Below are 18,054 nucleotides of genomic sequence, written 5' to 3'. Positions count from 1 at the left end.
GGAAAACTTCAAGACAGTTGACCCAAGATGTACTTCGTACAAATGCTCATCCCACTAGAAATTTACTTTCACCTGTAGTTCTAATTTTGTGAATACGTATTTCCTGTATTTCCTTGTGTCTTTATAGAGACATAAATAAATGTATATGCTCATCAGAGCCCTGTCTATATAAAAGTCAAAGGTGAACTGAGGCTTCTAAAGAGTAATATCTATTCTACATAAGATCATTCATTAATATGGCTACATCACCTCAGTTTTACGTTTTTTTTTTGTTTGTTTGTTTTTTTAATTAAAATTTTGTCTCAATACTTAGGGTTAGTAGCTGTGAAAGTAATGCTATATAATAACCGTTCCCAGAGGCTGGTTGATAACCCAGAGATGGGTACAGGAGATTTAATTTTATTCAGTTATTTCAAATAACTTTCAAAAGAATGTGTCTTAATGTTCTGCTAATCATACCATAGATAAGTAAGACTGAAAGGACTGTAAAATGGCAGTAAGCTCTGTTTATTAATAAAAACAAAAGAAAACCCCCCCAAACAAAAGCTTTTAAATTCTGCCAAGATGTTTTAATTCATTCCATTTTCACATTTTCACTGGATGAAACTAAGCACTGGATTAGCAATTAAATATAAAAACAATGCTGGTTAATTGCTCAACAACATATTCTAACTGATGGGGAAATGGCAGTAAAATGTTAAATGAATATTCATATATACACAAATTCCCTTTTCCCCAATGTATTCATACAGTGAATGGTTTGTCAGTTTTGTAAAGTGAATCTCCAGATATAAACTTTGATAAGTCGTGCTGTGTCTCCATCTCTGTGGTCCGCATGTTATTCCATGAACTCTGCCGTCAGCCTGGAGATCCTCATCAGAACTAGTAAGAGCAGGGGTACATTCTCATTGGCAGGTAGCAGCTTACGTAATACCTGTACTGAGCTCCTATTGGCTGGACTCGCTGTCAATTAAGAGCGGTAACGGGAGGACGCGTAGACAGAGCATCTGTACAAAACGATGAAGGTTAAGTCAGACGTAGCGGATTTAGCTTAAAATTCAGGAAAAAGAAGCGCAGTCTTCATCATGGTAAGTATAGGAATAGCCCTTGTTATGTTTTAGTGTTGGTAAAATGGGCTGTTTATCGCGTTTTGTTGACGTTTTCTCCTAGAACAGCAGTGCATGGCAGATACAGCATCCGATAATTTTCCTCCTTTTACTGTACGCGTCTGTAATAACAGGTGAAATCTGTAAACGCTTCCATTACAACCATACTCTGTGATTTCAGCTAATAAAAGGCACTTGACGAGTTTAAACGAGCGCCAGACATGTTTCAGGAAATTGCTTTCCCAAGAGACAATATTAATATAGCTGTTTTCCGCACATTTACAGTATGGTTTTGTGAATCACGCCTTGGAGCTCCTCGTTTTAAGGAATTATGGGCCGGAAGTGTGGGAAGACATCAAGTAAGTGTCTGGATGTGTTTATTATCGATATGGTCCAACCGGAACACAACAAGCAAACACACAGGCCTACAGTAGGCGGCCAACTGTACACACATTCACCTCACACACACACAAATAGTCAATGTAAAGCTACAGGGACAGACTTTAATGATTAACCATCATCAGCCTCATGTTTTAGTTCAGAGTCCACTGCAACATCACTTTAAAGCTTAACACTTTGTTGCTTTGGATCTGTCATTTGCACCATTTGGTATTTGCAGAAGTGTTGTCGTGACACATATTTTCATATATGTCGGTAACTGTCATGATTAACCCTTTCATGCATAGTGGTCACTACAGTGGACAGTTCTTCTCCAGCTGTTCTCTTGTATATTCATGGGTTTTGTTGTTTTAGCTCCATATCGGCCAACACAGTGGACACTTATGCATCATCCCAAACACTGCAATTCATACCATTTCTATAACTTTGCTGTTCTTGATAAACCTGATCTGCAGTAGCATGTTTTAGTGTAAATAAATTGCTAATTGTTATTAGACTGTTTAACAGTTTTCTGGAAAAAATAGTTTTTTTTTTTTTTTTTTTTTTTTTTTTTTTGCATATTCTCCTGAAACCCAGCAATGCATTTTGTCCTCTATAGGAGACAAAAGTTGGACAGTTTTACTTTAAAAATGCTGTGCTTTTCAAAGGACATTCCACTGAAAAATCAATAAATAAATAAAAATAATTTCAAAAATGTATCTGAAAAAACTGTTGCATTATGCAGTTTCCAATCAAGACAATTTTTTAGTGTAAAAAAGCTAAAACTGTCAATTTCCTGGGTCTCAGGAGGATATTATCTTCATGAAATGAGTAATAACTAATGTTAGAGTATGATGAAATGTGAGAAAACAGTAGCAATTTAGCAATTAGCGGCATTAAAAATGTTTTTTATTTCATAGTTTTCACACAGTATATCACTTTCTGATGATGATTTTTTTAAATAAATGTTTCTTTGCTTCAAAAATTAAATGCATGGTGTCCAGCTGAGTGGACATTTTTGTAACTCCACGAAAAATAGGTTCATTAAAAAAATCAATTGCATTGTTTTTTTCATGCCTAAACCTAAAGAGGAATAAAAACACTCAAGACAAAAATATTGACTAAAGTTCTCATAATTTGTGCATGAAAGGGTTAAAGTCAGATCATTATTTCTTTCTACACATGTACTGGTCCTGAAGGAAAGGGGAGGAAACCACATAGTTAACTGTGCTTTTAATCTATTCCTTATCGTTATAACTCTATAGTTACGACAAAAACCTGCCAAAATGCAGATCATTTCAGAAATCTAAAAGTAGAAGATTCAAAATAGTAGTATATGAATATAATATTTACATGAGTAAATAAGCAAAGCAGTAAAATATTGGAAGCTCCTGTGTTCAGTTTAATATTATAAAGTACAAAACAAAATTAAAAAAGAAAAAAGAAATCCCATTATATCTAATAATAGCTGCTGATCTCCAAGTTAAATATTTGTAATGTAAGTGAAAATATATCAGTGTGACAAAATTGTATCACAGTACTAGCCCAGCCCTCTTTACCTTTGTGGCATTTATTAACTAAAAATGCAAGTCAGAAAACATTTGTAGTCTCATGGGATTCGCAAGTAAAAAAAAAAAAGCAGACTTTTGGCCCTTCAGATGTCCTCATTATATATATTAAGTAGTAATGTGGTTGTGTCATTGGTTTGTTAGTTAGCCTAATTATAACTTACATGTTTCACCCTATTTTATTGGATGACCTGTTTTGCGTATGAAAATAATTTTGGAAAGTATTTATCAATCAATAAAGCAATGACTCAAACAAATCAATGATAAATATTAAATCAAATGAGCACCACCAAAGAGAAAATTAAGGATGAGAAGTTAAAATTGTGCAGTATAGTATAGTGGTAAAGACATTCATTTGATTGCATTGTTTTTAATTACTAAAATGATGTTGTTGTATCATGTAATTTGGGGAAATAGTCTTTTTCAAAATGTACTTTTTAAGTTGTGGTAAATAGGTTTATAGATGGTTTGTGACATATGTTTAAAACATATAAAGTTAGTAAAACTACAGTTTGGTGAACAAATTTAGATTTTTTTTAATGTTGTGAATTGGGTTTGAGTGTATAAAAGTGCACAGTAGCCGAAAATAAAACCAAAGAATGATATCATATTGTGTAATGTAATTCTGTTTTTCTTAAATGGAAAAAATAGTATTGTTTAGAAACTGAAAACTGTATTTAACTGCATAGATGAAAGATCCTGCTCAGGTCAAAAGAAGGTAATACCATTTTAACTCATCAGAATGATCTATAAACATTTTCTTTTTCAACTTGATATACTTTTTGGCTCAGTGAGGGTTTATTTTTTATCTGTGGTCTTAACTGCCCTTGACATGACCCAGTCTGAAAAGAAGAAAATAAAGAAAACAGCAGCAGCTGCATAAATGTTTTCAGAGATTTAAAAAAAAAAAAAAAAGGTTTTAGCAAATGTAACTCATTATTATTTAATGCATAATTTATAATGTTTGGTATGTTTTTAGATTTTGATGAGCTGAATAATTAAATTAACCCCCCACCCCCCTTTTTTTTGGCAAAACCTTTCATTGCTTGGAATGTTTTTTCAGCTGTTTTGAGCTCTGATAGAAATGGTGTTTGCCGGTCAGGCCTGTAAATCATTTTTGTTTTTCTTCACAAAGAGGCAATCAGAACCTTGTTAAATTTTAGATAAAATGCGACTGTCAGATTTGTAAATAGCAAGGGGCTGGGACGCCAACAACAGCAAATTTAAACGTGATTAGGTATCTGCATTTGTTGATGAGTGCAGTTTTTCTTTCACAAAATCACTTCAGAGATCTGGAAACCTTTTGTATATTATTGTAACAATGTCAGGAATGTTGACCAAAACAGCTCATTGGCCAAAAAAAGACACATACACTTTTATTAAAAACTTCACATAAATAGAATTTTAGAAAATCAGAGCATATATGTGTTGTAGCATTTTTTCATTTCTTTTCAGGCGGGAGGCTCAGCTCGACATTGAAGGTCAGTTCCTCGTTAGAATCATATACGAAGATGCCAAAACATATGATCTTGTTGCTGCTGCAAGTAAAGTTCTGAGTAAGTGACCACATTTGTTTTCAACACAGAAATAATATTTTACATGAAATAAAACATAGATTTATAAAACATTATCTTCATGACATCCTTTTTGTTTTTCAGAGATCAACGCAGGAGATATCTTGCAAATGTTCGGGAAGATGTTTTTTGAGTTTTGCCAAGAGTCTGGCTATGACACCATCCTGCGAGTATTGGGATCCAATGTTCGTGAATTCCTGCAGGTAGGATCTCATCTGGTAGTTGTGCTAATTAAAATTGATTGTAAAATGGCAATATTAAATATGCAGCCTCATCTAAAAATGCCTCAGCAAGGATTAATCATCTGTGATGTTATAAATGTTGCATATTTCGCCTTCAATCACATTTTCAGAATCTGGATGCTCTGCATGACCACCTGGGTACCATTTATCCCGGGATGAGGGCTCCCTCGTTCCGTTGCACTGATGCAGAAAAGGGAAATAATCTAATTCTCCACTATTACTCAGAGAGGGAAGGCCTGCAAGACATCGTGATCGGCATCATTAAAACTGTCGCTCAGCAGATCCATGGAACAGAGATAGAGATGAAGGTCTGCTTTACTGTTTTGTTGTTCATTTGTGCACAGTGAACACTTCCCTAATAGCTCATCCTGCTGCTGATGACGATGGAGGATGAGTTCCCTGTAAATTATAGAGAAGTCTTTTTAATACTTTTGTCAGGATGTGTGTCTGTCCAAGAATATAATTAAAGAGGTTATAATGAGGTAGATTTAAGAAAAGAATGTTCCAAAAACCAGAACAGTGCTGCACCGTGACAAGTGCAGCTCAGCACTGGGTTTTTGGCTAATGTCTGTGAGTCAGAGGATATTTTTAGATCTAAGTTATAGAGTCTGTGTCAGGAGTCTCTCAGAAGTTTTTTTTTTTTTCCATAGTTTTATTTTAACTTTGTCTTACTGGGTCTGAATTTAAATTTGCTGTGTACAATTGCACGTTAGATTATTTATCCTGTGTGTTTTACTCAACACATTAATCATATTCTAACTAAACCATTATAAATAACTCTTACAACTGGATATAACAAACTATCTATCACTGCAGTTCCTATTTGTATCTGGATGGTTAGTCCACACAATACAGCCTGTAGCTTGTACCAATAACTGTGGCATGTTTTTCACCTCCATATTTATAGTAGTCTGGCTGGAGTTCGTTCTTCATTTCGAACATTTCCTCTCAAACCTACTCATATTGTATAGACAGGATAATATTTTTCATCAATTGTCTGTAATAAAGGAGCAGAAAATGGTAGATGCTCCAAATGTGACACCCAATTTCTGGGAATATTAGCTACTGTTGCTGTGGCAACAGGGTGCAGAGAGAGCAGTTTGACGTCAGCATGCCTTATGCTCATAAGCCCACTGAATAATGTCATTTTACACCGTCTTAATTCTGTAATTGACTTGAGATTAATAATATTACAGCTGGGATGACATTCATAATTATATTGTATGAGAAAAATATTTAATTAGGAAAGTTTTGCTGCTGCAATTATGTGCAACAATACACTTTAATTTATTTTGTTTGCAACAACTACATAATTAGTCAGTCAGTAATTTTCTTTATCTGATGCAGATGATCCAACCAAAAAGTGAAGAATGTGATCACATCAAGTTCTTGATTGAGGAGAAGGACTCAGAGGAAGAGGCGTTCTACGAGGATCTGGATGGTTTTGAAGAGAACGGCACTCAGGAGACTCGGATCAGCCCTTACACGTTTTGCAAAGCTTTCCCATTTCACCTGATGTTTGACAAGGACTTGATGCTCACACAATGTGGAAATGCAATCTATCGCATTCTGCCACAGGTGTGTATTCATATCGACATTACACCAAATTCTATTACGTAGTTAGTGAACACTGTGTCTTCAAGTTATATTTTTATGTAAAGCAAGATGACTCTCCATATTATTATGTGGCTGAACCCAACTGTGACAACTAGTTGGGCAACAAACAGTCATTTTCCATATCATGTTACTTTGTTTTTCTTCCCCAGCTCCAGCCTGGGACCTGTATCCTCCCTTCAGTATTTTCTTTGGTTCGTCCTCACATTGACTTCAGTTTTCATGGCATCCTTTCCCACATCAACACAGTCTTCGTTCTGCGGAGCAAGGTACATATACAGTTTTAAACATTTATACCCACATACTTACAGATGAGTAAAAAGCACAACAAACCAATCCTTAAATCCTTTTGTTCACAATAGAATGTGATTACATATTAATATTAATAGTCTCACTGTTATTTTGAGTCATATAATGTTTTCAGTGGATATTGTATGGGTTCATTTAAACACTGCATGCTGCATGTAGCAAAGAGGATCTGAATGACCTGAAAAAAGAACTGAGTAAATATGCAAAATAAAGAAATTGACCAGAAAGTTGAAAACTAGGACAAAGACAAGCCAAGAGAGAAAAATATTTAAGTCCATATATTTCAGTGAGAAATCAACCTGGAACTAACAACAAAAACTGCTGGCAAGAAGAACCATAAAAGGCTGAAGTAACCACTCGAATGGCTTGACAGTGTGTTAAAGTACATTGCACTTATTGTGAAGATACTCCAGAGATACTACTTTAATAATGCTGTAAAAAAAAAAAAACACCTTAAAAAAAAACACAAAACACCTAAAACCTGCACCCGTTCTTGTCCTTGGCAGATGATGGGTGCAAGACTTAAACAGGTTTAAAATAAAAAGTGCACTGAATTGTTGCCCAGTTTAGAAGCAGATTTAGAGGAGAGTATATAGTGAAATATTCATAAGTGTGATGTAATCCTGACAGGAGGGCCTGCTGAATGTGGAGACTGTGGAGAATGAGGACGAACTGACGGGGGTGGAGATCAGCTGTCTGAGATTGAAGGGACAGATGATTTACTTGCCCGAGGCGGAGAACATCCTTTTCCTTTGCTCACCCAGGTAAGCTGTCAGTGCAGTCAGATACAAGAGGAATACTGACTCAATACATACATCAAAACGAAACCCACTGAATTATTATTTCACGTACTGAACAGGAATACTCACTTTTCATGATCTTCTGAATGGCTTGGATGAATAGTATTGCCGATCTGTGAAACTTTCTGTTATGCTTGTAATTTAGATGTAATACTAATACTCATAGCAGAGGCAGTGGAATTATTTATTTCATGTCATTTCACAGTTTTTCATTAGGTAGCTGAAATATATTTTGTATTTAGCATTTAATAAGCAAAAAATATGTGTGTTCATGAAAAGCGTGAAAAAACCCTGAAGCTGGTGATTAACTTAGGTCCTTTTGCTGTGGCCTCAAGAGGAAGAGGCTTTGGAAATATTATTCTTCCTAAGGTTCGAACTACCAGGAAGAGGTTTTGTTGTCTGTATGTGGGATGAAAATGTGGAAAAGTCTGGATCTTCACCATAAGCAATGGCAAAATATCCACAGTTTTAAAGGACTTTACAAAAGTATGGTCTGGTCAGGGAGGGCGGGGCTTATTGTTAACTGCTGGGCCATTCCATCCTTGGCTCTTTCTTACCTTTGTTGGTATGTGCTTGTTGTTGTTTACCGTATTGGTATGTGTTACTTCCATTACTATTGTTGGTATGTGATTATTGTTGAAATATATTGTATTATACGTTATGCAGACTATCATTTAGACAGTTACTAAATGCAATATACATCAGTTTTCCTAATCTGTTTTCTATAGATTATTTACATTATTAGGACTCTAAACAGATGTTACTATATCATTAAGAAAGCAAAAGTAATACGTTATGTTGTATAAATGTGAGATGGGGGTGGGATTTAATAAGTTTGTTTATTCGCGCTACTTTTTGAGCAGTACATATTGAATTTATTTTGTTATTACTAGTATACATGGCAGTTGCTATTTTGTCTTGATCACCTCTATTTATTCATTTATTTGCTCAGATATTAGTTCCTTGTACACAAAAAAAATTTTTTTTTTTTCTTCTGCTCTAAACAAATACATGAATGACCTCTATTAGCCTCTATGACCTTTGTATAACCCACTGGTTGCTTTTAGTGAAATATTGGATGCAGGAGAGCTGGGTTCAAGAGTTCTCATGTTCTCACATTGAATGCACTTAGCAATGGAAAGGGGTAGTATTTTCACCAAATGTTGCTGCCTTATAGGAAATAACAGGCTGAAGTAGAGGAGTATGCTCCTTGACCTGACAGAAAAGGCTTACACAAAACAGTGTCTGACCTCAACGTACAAGAAGAACATTTATCTGGAGACAGTAGGCTGAAACCTGAAAGGAGAACAGTGATCTCACTGCTAGCACTTCATACTTTATGTCCTGTTTAATTTATGCCTGTTAATGGGCATGAACGAGAACAAAGTCTGTTTTCCTCCTTTCCTCACAAATCAGACATCTTCAGCCAGTCTTTGGAAATTTATGGCAGTAAAAGCAACAACACATATGAGTATTTTATTTAGATTTTTTTTATGCCATGTTTTCATGTTTAGTGTTATGAACCTGGATGATCTCACGCGAAGGGGGCTGTACCTGAGCGATATCCCACTACATGACGCCACACGAGACCTGGTGTTGCTGGGTGAGCAGTTTCGCGAGGAGTACAAACTGACCCAGGAGCTGGAAATCCTGACAGATCGTCTGCAGCACACACTGCGAGCTCTGGAGGATGAGAAAAAGAAGACTGACAGGTTTCACCAACTCTTTCAGACTTTCTCATAAATGATAATGTAGCTGACAGAACCAGTAGGGGTATTAGAACCACAAATTAATGCATCACAGAAATAGCCTTAGACTAATCTGCAGAATACTTATTTGAGTAATGCAAGAATTATAAATAACCTTACATGTAAACTTTTACTCTGTTCAAACCATAACATTTATACAGCTGGAAAGTATGTAAAACGTGAGCTATTTACAAGTTAAATTACTCAACCCTTTAGATGTTGACAAAGTTGCTTGATCTCTGATTAGTTCAAGAAAATGATGAGTTTTATCTTCACTTGAGGATACAAAATTACTGTATCTATCGCTGTGTAAGGAAAGCAAAGTGAAGGTGAATGTAAATATAATTTCTCCTTGAAAGTTAATTACTTTTCTGATTAGGTTTAAACTCTGACCCCTTCAAGGGCATCAAGGTTTTCATTCTAACCAAAGTTTGGCAGTATTCACAACCTTTTCCTTGAGAAAGTTACAGTGAAAAGCCTAATTAATTTTGCATTACAGTTGCAATTTTGGATAATTACGCACTACAGCCCTGTAATTGTCAGGAGTTTATGAGTCATCCACAAATTTAATCTAGTAAATGTCTACTAGTCCTTTTGTTATTCTTTTTTGTTGGAAAATCAATGGGAAACAATGTTCATTAGTCAATTCTTGAAGGAGAAAAAAGGAAAAACAACTGTAGTTGCTTATTCCCTTTTAGGACAGCCTTAAGATAAAAACATACTGAAGATCCACCTTGAAAGCCCCTAACAGGTCTCAGTGCTGTGCAGTTATGTCAAGACTACATGACAGCAGGACCACCTAGGGTCAGAGCCTGTTGTTATACCCGCGCTGATCTTTGCTACTCCTCCCTGTTATGGTAAAGACTCTCAGTTAGTTTTGACTCTGGCTTTGAGAAAAAGGGCTTGTCATTGTGATTTGGCACAGCAGTAGGTGACAGCTGGAGAGGAACATGGAGGTGGAGTGTGGTCTTTATTAAGAATGCTGTAGCTGCTTTATCTTCTCACAGGAAAAGACGTTCACTGCGCCGTTGGATCCATATATTTATTATTATTCTTGCCGTTCTCTGGGACAGGAGCGCCTCAGGCTGCAAACATTGATTAAGATTCTTGGCTGCTCTCTAAATTTTTTAAGCGAAATGCTGCAGAATTTTAGTGCTTTATAACAACATACTCTTGCTAATGAAAACACACACAAATTACAAATATTCTGCACTGGCTGCTATGAGCCTTTTAATAGTTTAAGATCATATATTCTCACCCCCTGTGGGAACAGAGCCTATTAACATGTATAGATTTTTGTGCAGTGACTGTTATCTGTATATGTCATGTGCCCTCAAATTATGATGCATCATGGAAGGTATTTTGCTTTAACAGGCAGCTATAATCTAACCAGTTACCATAGAAACACCACCCTCCCATTTGAGAGCAGCTTGCATAGAGCAATGACCAAAAGGTGGTGGGTGAACAAATACGACGCTGATCCAAAGCATGGACTCCATTTCAGACCCAGCCCGTTAACTCTGCTGTGTTTGAGCAATTGCACGTTTGCTCAAAATGTGCATTTCTCTTCATTTCATTTCAGATTGCTCTATTCTGTTCTGCCGCCGTCTGTTGCCAATGAACTGCGACATAAGCGGCCTGTCCCAGCTAAGCGCTATGACAACGTGACCATCCTCTTCAGTGGCATAGTTGGATTTAATGCCTTCTGCAGCAAGCATGCCTCAGCAGAGGGAGCCATCAAGATAGTCAACCTGCTCAATGATGTTTACACTCGTTTTGACATCTTGACAGACTCTCGGAAAAAACCCTTATGTATACAAGGTTGGAAGCAAGAATTGTATTAAGACTGCATACATCATGCATTTGTTTTCAAATAATGGCAGGGATTAATCTATAAAGAAGAAATAATCATAAGAACAAGGATGTAAAATTTGACTTTTAACCACAGTAAAGCACACTGACTTGCTAGTAAAGACAGTAGGACAGTATTTATGTCAGTAGACTTGAGTTTTTCAGCAAAACAAGAATAGTAGTAGCTCTAAACATTGTGTAGTTTTACAGAGAGACTGGGCTGTTTTATAGGCCTTGTGCAGCAGATTTACACTCCAGGCTTTCAGACAAGAATGCACTTTAAGAAGTCAAACAGATCTAGGCACTTCCAGGGGCTCGGCCTCAGGCACTGGGTCACCAAAAGAAGTAATATTTACTCTACAAGCTGAATGGCTTGGTGGTCCTAGGGTTTTAGCAGGGCTGTAGGAGGCCCTGAATAACTTAAAGGTGATGTAAGTGTTTAAATGTTTATCTCAGGGTGTTTCCGTTTATTTCGAGCTGCACAGTGCATTTAGAATCTGCCTTTGTTGCACAGCAGGGTCAGAATTAAAAAAAAAACAAAAACCCAAAAACAAAGAAAGTCAAGAGAAAGTGATGATGGTATTGCTCATGTGTGGGTGTGACAGAATAACAAAAAGCTTTTCTTATACAGGTGGAAACTGTGGGTGATAAGTACATGACGGTGAGTGGCCTGCCAGAGCCATGTACGCACCACGCCAAGTCAATCTGCCACCTCGCTCTGGATATGATGGAGATTGCCGGGCAAGTCAAAGTGGATGATGAGCCAGTACAGGTGTGATATAAACCTTTGAACAGGGAACATACATCATACTACATTGACAGTGCAGAGAATTTACCATTATGCAGAAACTGTGTGCTTTTGAGAAAATTACCATAAATGGTTTATTTTGGATTAAGTGCAGTTACAGAAAAGTAAAGACACTCCTGTAAAGGAGCAGAGTAGACACAGAATAAGACACGGTCAAATTTGAGGTCAAGCAAAGTGTGTTGGTACTTCACTTTAGTACATACATTTGCTCTGATTACAGACATGGATGGCGTTGAGTTGCTTCTCATCCACATTTATAAAATGGGTTTCCATCCTAACTGGAATTTTTACACAATTTTCAGAAATTTTCTGAAAAAAGAAAAATAGTGAATTTGTGCACTCTCCAAGCACTAATATTCATAATCACCACAATGCTTTAAAAGTTTATTTGTTAGGTGTGGTTTTTCATACAATAACATGTTTCCGCAGCTGTTGACTGACGAGCTAATAGACGTCTGGATCATATAATGTTTGAAACTCTGTCATAATTTGTCCAAGCCTTTGTCTCATGTTTCTGCAGCTCTTCATACAGTACATGGTGACACTTAATTGCTGTTTCCAGCTAATGTTTGTACTAATTCAATGAACCTTGTGGATCAGCTAACTGCAGACACAAATCTACAACATAGAATCCTCTGACATTTGTACCAATGTAAAGTGTGAAAACTATATATATATACACACACACACACACACACACACACACACACACACACACACACATATATATGTCACAGTAGAGATTGAAATCCAGTAGGATTCCTAATCCTACTAGGACAGATAGTAATTTTAGTTTGTCCTAGGACAAACTGAAATCCTACAAGACATTAGGATCTGAAGATTGGAATTCCAATCTGTCCTAGGAGAATTTGCAATCCTACTAGGACAGATTGTAATTCTATTTGGAAGTGGGATCTGAAGATTGGAATTTCAGTCTGTCCCACGGCAAAAAATTTAAGAATTCTGTCAGGACAATCTCGAATTCTATTAGGAGAATGTCAGATTATATCAAAATGTATGGAAAATAGACTGAATCATTTCACAGCCAAAATTCCAGTCAATTTCAGCATAGGTAAGCATACAATTTTGCCATCACTATTCCAGCTGAATTATTTTCATATCTTAGATACAGTATATGTCCCTAAGGTTAATACACATTGTAACCAGGGTGCCAGCCGTTTGGTCCAACCTTATTCAATGGCCGTATGTAAATGTCATTGGTATGTAAATGGGCATCCTGGTTATAATGTGTATTGACCTAAGGGCCATATACTGTATCTAAGATATGAAAATAATTCAGCTGGAATGGTGATGGCGAAATCGTAGGACAGACTGAAATTCCAAAATTCCAATCTTCAGATCCCACTTCCAAATAGAATTACAATCTGTCCTAGTAGGATTGTAAATTCTCCTAGGACAGATAGGAATTCCAATCTTCAGATCCTAATTTCTTGTAGGATTTCAGTTTGTCCTAGGACAAACTAAAATTCCTATCTGTCCTAGTAGGATTACAAATCCTACTAGGACAGATAGGAATTTTAGTCGAGCTGCTAGGACAGATCCTACTAGGACAGATAGGAATTTTAGTTTGTCCTAGGACAAACTACAGTTCCTATCTGTCCTAGTAGGATTAGGAATCCTACTGGATTTCAATCTCTACTGTGACATATATATATACACACACACACACACACACACACACACACCAAGAGTTTACTTGACTGTGACAGGGAATGCAGTGTTGTCTGTTTTGTTGAGCATCTGCATTTTGGATTTTGGAACAGATAATTTTCTTTCTTTTCTTTATCTCTTTTTACCTTTGAATTCACAAATAGCTGCAAAGGAGTCAGACATCTTTTGCTGCTGACACTTACTGTGAAGTGACATTTAATGTAATATTAGCTGCACTTAATACTCATGTTCAAGTGATTGATTTCAGAATAATTTTATGTGCACATCTGGACATATTTCCATGCTGAAGTAATAAGCAGTGAAAAGTTGGATAAAAACCAGCAGAGCTTTGTATAGCTCGCTGTTGGAGATTGTTATTGTATCAATGACTGTTGAGACTTAACTCTGGAAAATCATGTCTGCCTAACAAAAAGCTGTTTATTTTGGGATGTGGCCCTGGTTGAAGAGGAGTCTGGCTTAGTAGCAGAAACAGACTCAAATCATCTCACGATCCTGCGGCTAAAAATAGATTCTCATTTGTCCCAGACACTCAGAGCGTGTTCATGCTCTGAAGACAACAAGCACAGAAGTGCTTATAAGTTCAAGTGTAAATATTACTCTGTAGACTGCTCAGGACTACTTTTGTTTTTTGCAAGCCTAGAGCCTGAAAAATAATCTAATTTTGTACATGGAGAGACTTCTAGCCAAGTTAACGTTATATCTACCCACCAAATGTTGCACCTTTTCACTCGAAGAATTTTTGCCAGCACACTAAGAGAAGCCTTCTACTTGCAGTGTTTTAACATGAATCATTTACGCTCTCTTTATTTAACATTTACGCTAGGTTATTCAAATGCCACAACAGTATTTCTCTGAAACAAACTGCATTTGTTGTCTGAGAATCAGGTTTTTGATTTAATTTAGTTCATTTCAAACATGTAAAAATAAGTAAATCAAAAAGCAAGAATGAACAGGAACATATACAACAAATTATTAATGTATAGATAAATAAATGTCTCTATCTATAAATAATACAATACGATGCATTTCTGAATGGGAGTGGCACGAGGGATAAAGACATAAACTTATAAAGGGTGCACTGGTGAATCTACTATTTACCTGCTTGGTTCAACTGTGGTACTCGTGTGTGCTCTGTTAACTGATACATAAGGCAAGTTAGTGGCCTTTATGAAAACGAAGATTCGTGTTGGTTATCATGTATTATCATTCCAGATTACTATTGGTATTCACACCGGAGAAGTGGTGACTGGAGTGATTGGCCAAAGGATGCCCAGATACTGCCTTTTTGGAAATACTGTCAATCTCACAAGTCGTACAGAAACGACTGGTGAAAAAGGAAAAATAAATGTCTCTGAATATACTTACCGGTAAGTGGATGTATTTCTTTAACCCCGGAATGACCCAGACCTATTTTTTCTGTATATTTAATCTTTCCTAAGTGATTTATCAGCATTTATAATATAATCTGTATTTTGCATTTTTCAGTGAAAATCAGGTATTGTCTAATGCTTAAGGCTTAAGCATTAAGGCTCATCATGTACATGTCCTTAAAAGCTCAGAGTAAATACAAAGGTTAATTTATCAGAACAGAGAACACATTCAGTAAAATCTATAATTAACTGAGTTCAAAAACAAGCATCCACAATCAGAGCTATGGGGAGTAGACGTTCTTTACAGAGCCTTTGAACGTCTGAAAAAGCCAAATCCAATAGTGCTGAAAAGCTGAGAAACTGCATTTTACTGGAATTATTTTAATGTACTGATAGGATTAGTGGTTCAAAAGTTAATACACATTTTAGATCAGTAGATGCTTTTGGGTGCCAGTGGCTGTTAAGGTCTTTTTGGGTTAATTCATATCAGTGCAACATTGTTGATGTTTTTTCAGTTTTATGGATATTTTAAGTGGCAGCAGAGAAACAACTTGGATTGGTTTCATTGTATGGGAGGCTGTTTGTATCTTGAATTATTAGTACTGGAAGACAAGAAAGCTCTTGCCAGCAGAGAAACACAGATCTTATCTCTCTTTTTGGTGATAAATCTTAACAAATATGCAGTGGACATACAACCCCACAGAGCTGTGGAGGCATTGTGATTTGTGACGATGCTGACATTGTATTCCAGGTGTTTGCAGTCCGCTGAGAACGCTGACCCACAGTTTCATCTGGAATACCGAGGCCCCATCTCCATGAAAGGAAAGAAGGAACCCATGAAGGTGTGGTTTCTGTCCAGGAAGCCCACGGATGCAGTCAGCCACAGTTAAGGCTTAATTTAGAGACAACCCTACAACTAAAGTCCAAAGGGAAGCTTTAGTGTGGTTCTGTCTGGTGACATTTTCTTTTTCTTTGCTGATTTTGCAATGAGATGGATCAGGTGAAATAAAAAATGATAATCTATCAGATGAGCAGATATTTTTAATACGGTAAGTTGACCTGATCCAATGCTTTTCCTTCCCGACCATCGCCTGTTATGGCCGCACCATTTTTTTATAGAGTAAACACAAAGTTAAATGTTTCATGAATAGTTGAGCAGAGTGACTCATTAATATTTTATACATGCTTTTGACAAGAAAAATAATAATAACACTTCAACTTCGTTTTTTTAGTTGGTGATTTTCTCATGTACTTTTCTCAGTCATTCAGTCTACCAAAAAAAAAAAACAAAAAAGAAAAATACAACTCTGTTACTCTTTATTTAAATACATTCTTCATCATTATAATTTTTTGGTAATAAATAGTTCTGAAATTGAAGATTTGATTATAAAATGTGTGAATACAGGTGGTTTGAGGAGAGTTTTCATTACTGTATCTGTACAAAACTAAAATGTGGCTTGATGTTTGTAACATTTACGTTATTTTTATTAACAGAGATTCTTTTTCATAGATGTGATAGATAATTAGCTTAACACTAGATAATGAAACACTGGTATTTTCAATGTTGAAATCAACTACATCAGCCTTCAACCTTTGTGCCAGTTCCCTATGGTGTTTTTGCAGATTATTTTAGACTTATAGAGTTTAGAAATGAGAATTCAGATGTCAAAGCTGTTGTATTTATATAGATTTATAACTCCATGTTCATCACTTCTGAGGCACAAACAATTCTTTGCTAACTTTGATATCTTACATTCACTACTACTTATTCTTTGAAAGACTCAGTAATTAACAGATTATATATATTTTTGTTCCATTACTGAACTCTTAAGTTGTCCAATATTTGAAAATGAGCACCATTCACTTGTTTATTTAACGTATACATATATATATGTTTCTTCCACATCTATTTGCACTTCCACCTGCATTATGAAATTATACTAAGTATTTTGAGTTCTACTGTTTATTAGATAAGCTGTTTTTAAAGATATTTATTGTAAACATCTTATTTGGTATTTATTTTCCAGTTTATTTTATAAAGAATATAATCAACTTTATTATAGATGAAACTACTGCATTGATCTCCATAGGTTTTGACATAAACCTTTGTGCTGTATGTGTTGCATTAAATTCACCTCAAATATATGAGATTCATGTGTTTTACTCTCAATGTACACCTCACATAATGCTATAGCAATGAACCATTTTTCTAAAATTTTGCTTTATTTGTAAACTCAGATACTCTTATACTGAATAGGTGAATTTTTGTATTTAAAAGACTTAACTGTTCTTATTTATACATCAAAAGTCTTTATTGAAAAAAATCTAGTTACAGATTGGAATGCTCAGCACAGAACTTTCTTTTGATAACTGGCCCATCTAGTGGACATTTAGGGGATTACAATAATGACCACATGACGTTATATTAAATATGCAAATATTATGGCGCCCTTCGATCACCGTCATAAAATTACAAAGCATCAGGAAAATCAACTGACGACTGATATGAGGGGTTAATGACATGAAATGGCATACTATTGTTGTGTTCATGGTTAGTTAAATCTAAAGGGATTACATTAGGAAAATAAACATTTAATTTATTAGATATATTTGTTTTTGAGGATTTGGTCTAACATTTCTCACTTTAATGTAATATAATAACTGCATAAATGCCAGTGTGGTGCGACTAAAAAGAATTATTAGTTAATAACTAAATTATCAAATAGGTATAATATTAATTATTCTTCCAGAGTTGCACCGTTTTCAGTCATTTCAGGTGCCTTCATTTCTTTTCACTTTAAACTAACATAAAGACAGAAAGTACATTTTAACAAACTAACGCAGCTCAGTTATTCAGGGGTCAGTGAAACATGGGTCACTTTGCCGCATAATCTGTAATTTAATTAGTTTAATTTAGAGTTGAGGAATATGTACACTGATTGGATGTAAAATACAAGTACAAGTTAAATTTCGACTTCTGGTGACTGTGTTCTG

General features: G+C 35.7%; 1 protein-coding gene across 1 annotated transcript; it reads left to right on the top strand.

Annotated features, from left to right (window-relative positions):
- The first annotated feature begins 975 nt into the window (after nucleotides 1–975).
- On the top strand, nucleotides 976–16,819 carry gucy1b1 (guanylate cyclase 1 soluble subunit beta 1). The gene is given in 14 exon segments (XM_030139336.1): nucleotides 976–1,088; nucleotides 1,392–1,465; nucleotides 4,508–4,608; nucleotides 4,711–4,829; nucleotides 4,979–5,176; nucleotides 6,216–6,446; nucleotides 6,635–6,751; nucleotides 7,422–7,555; nucleotides 9,106–9,303; nucleotides 10,922–11,138; nucleotides 11,140–11,160; nucleotides 11,822–11,962; nucleotides 14,903–15,057; nucleotides 15,812–16,819. Coding segments are annotated over 14 exon segments (1,848 nt in total). The 5' UTR covers nucleotides 976–1,085; the 3' UTR covers nucleotides 15,951–16,819.
- The last annotated feature ends 1,235 nt before the right edge of the window (nucleotides 16,820–18,054 follow it).

This window comes from Sphaeramia orbicularis, chromosome 1, assembly GCF_902148855.1.
Source record: "Sphaeramia orbicularis chromosome 1, fSphaOr1.1, whole genome shotgun sequence".
Taxonomy (NCBI): Eukaryota; Metazoa; Chordata; class Actinopteri; order Kurtiformes; family Apogonidae; genus Sphaeramia; species Sphaeramia orbicularis.
Note: the sequence above shows the minus strand (reverse complement) of the source record. Positions and strands in the feature narration are given on the sequence as shown.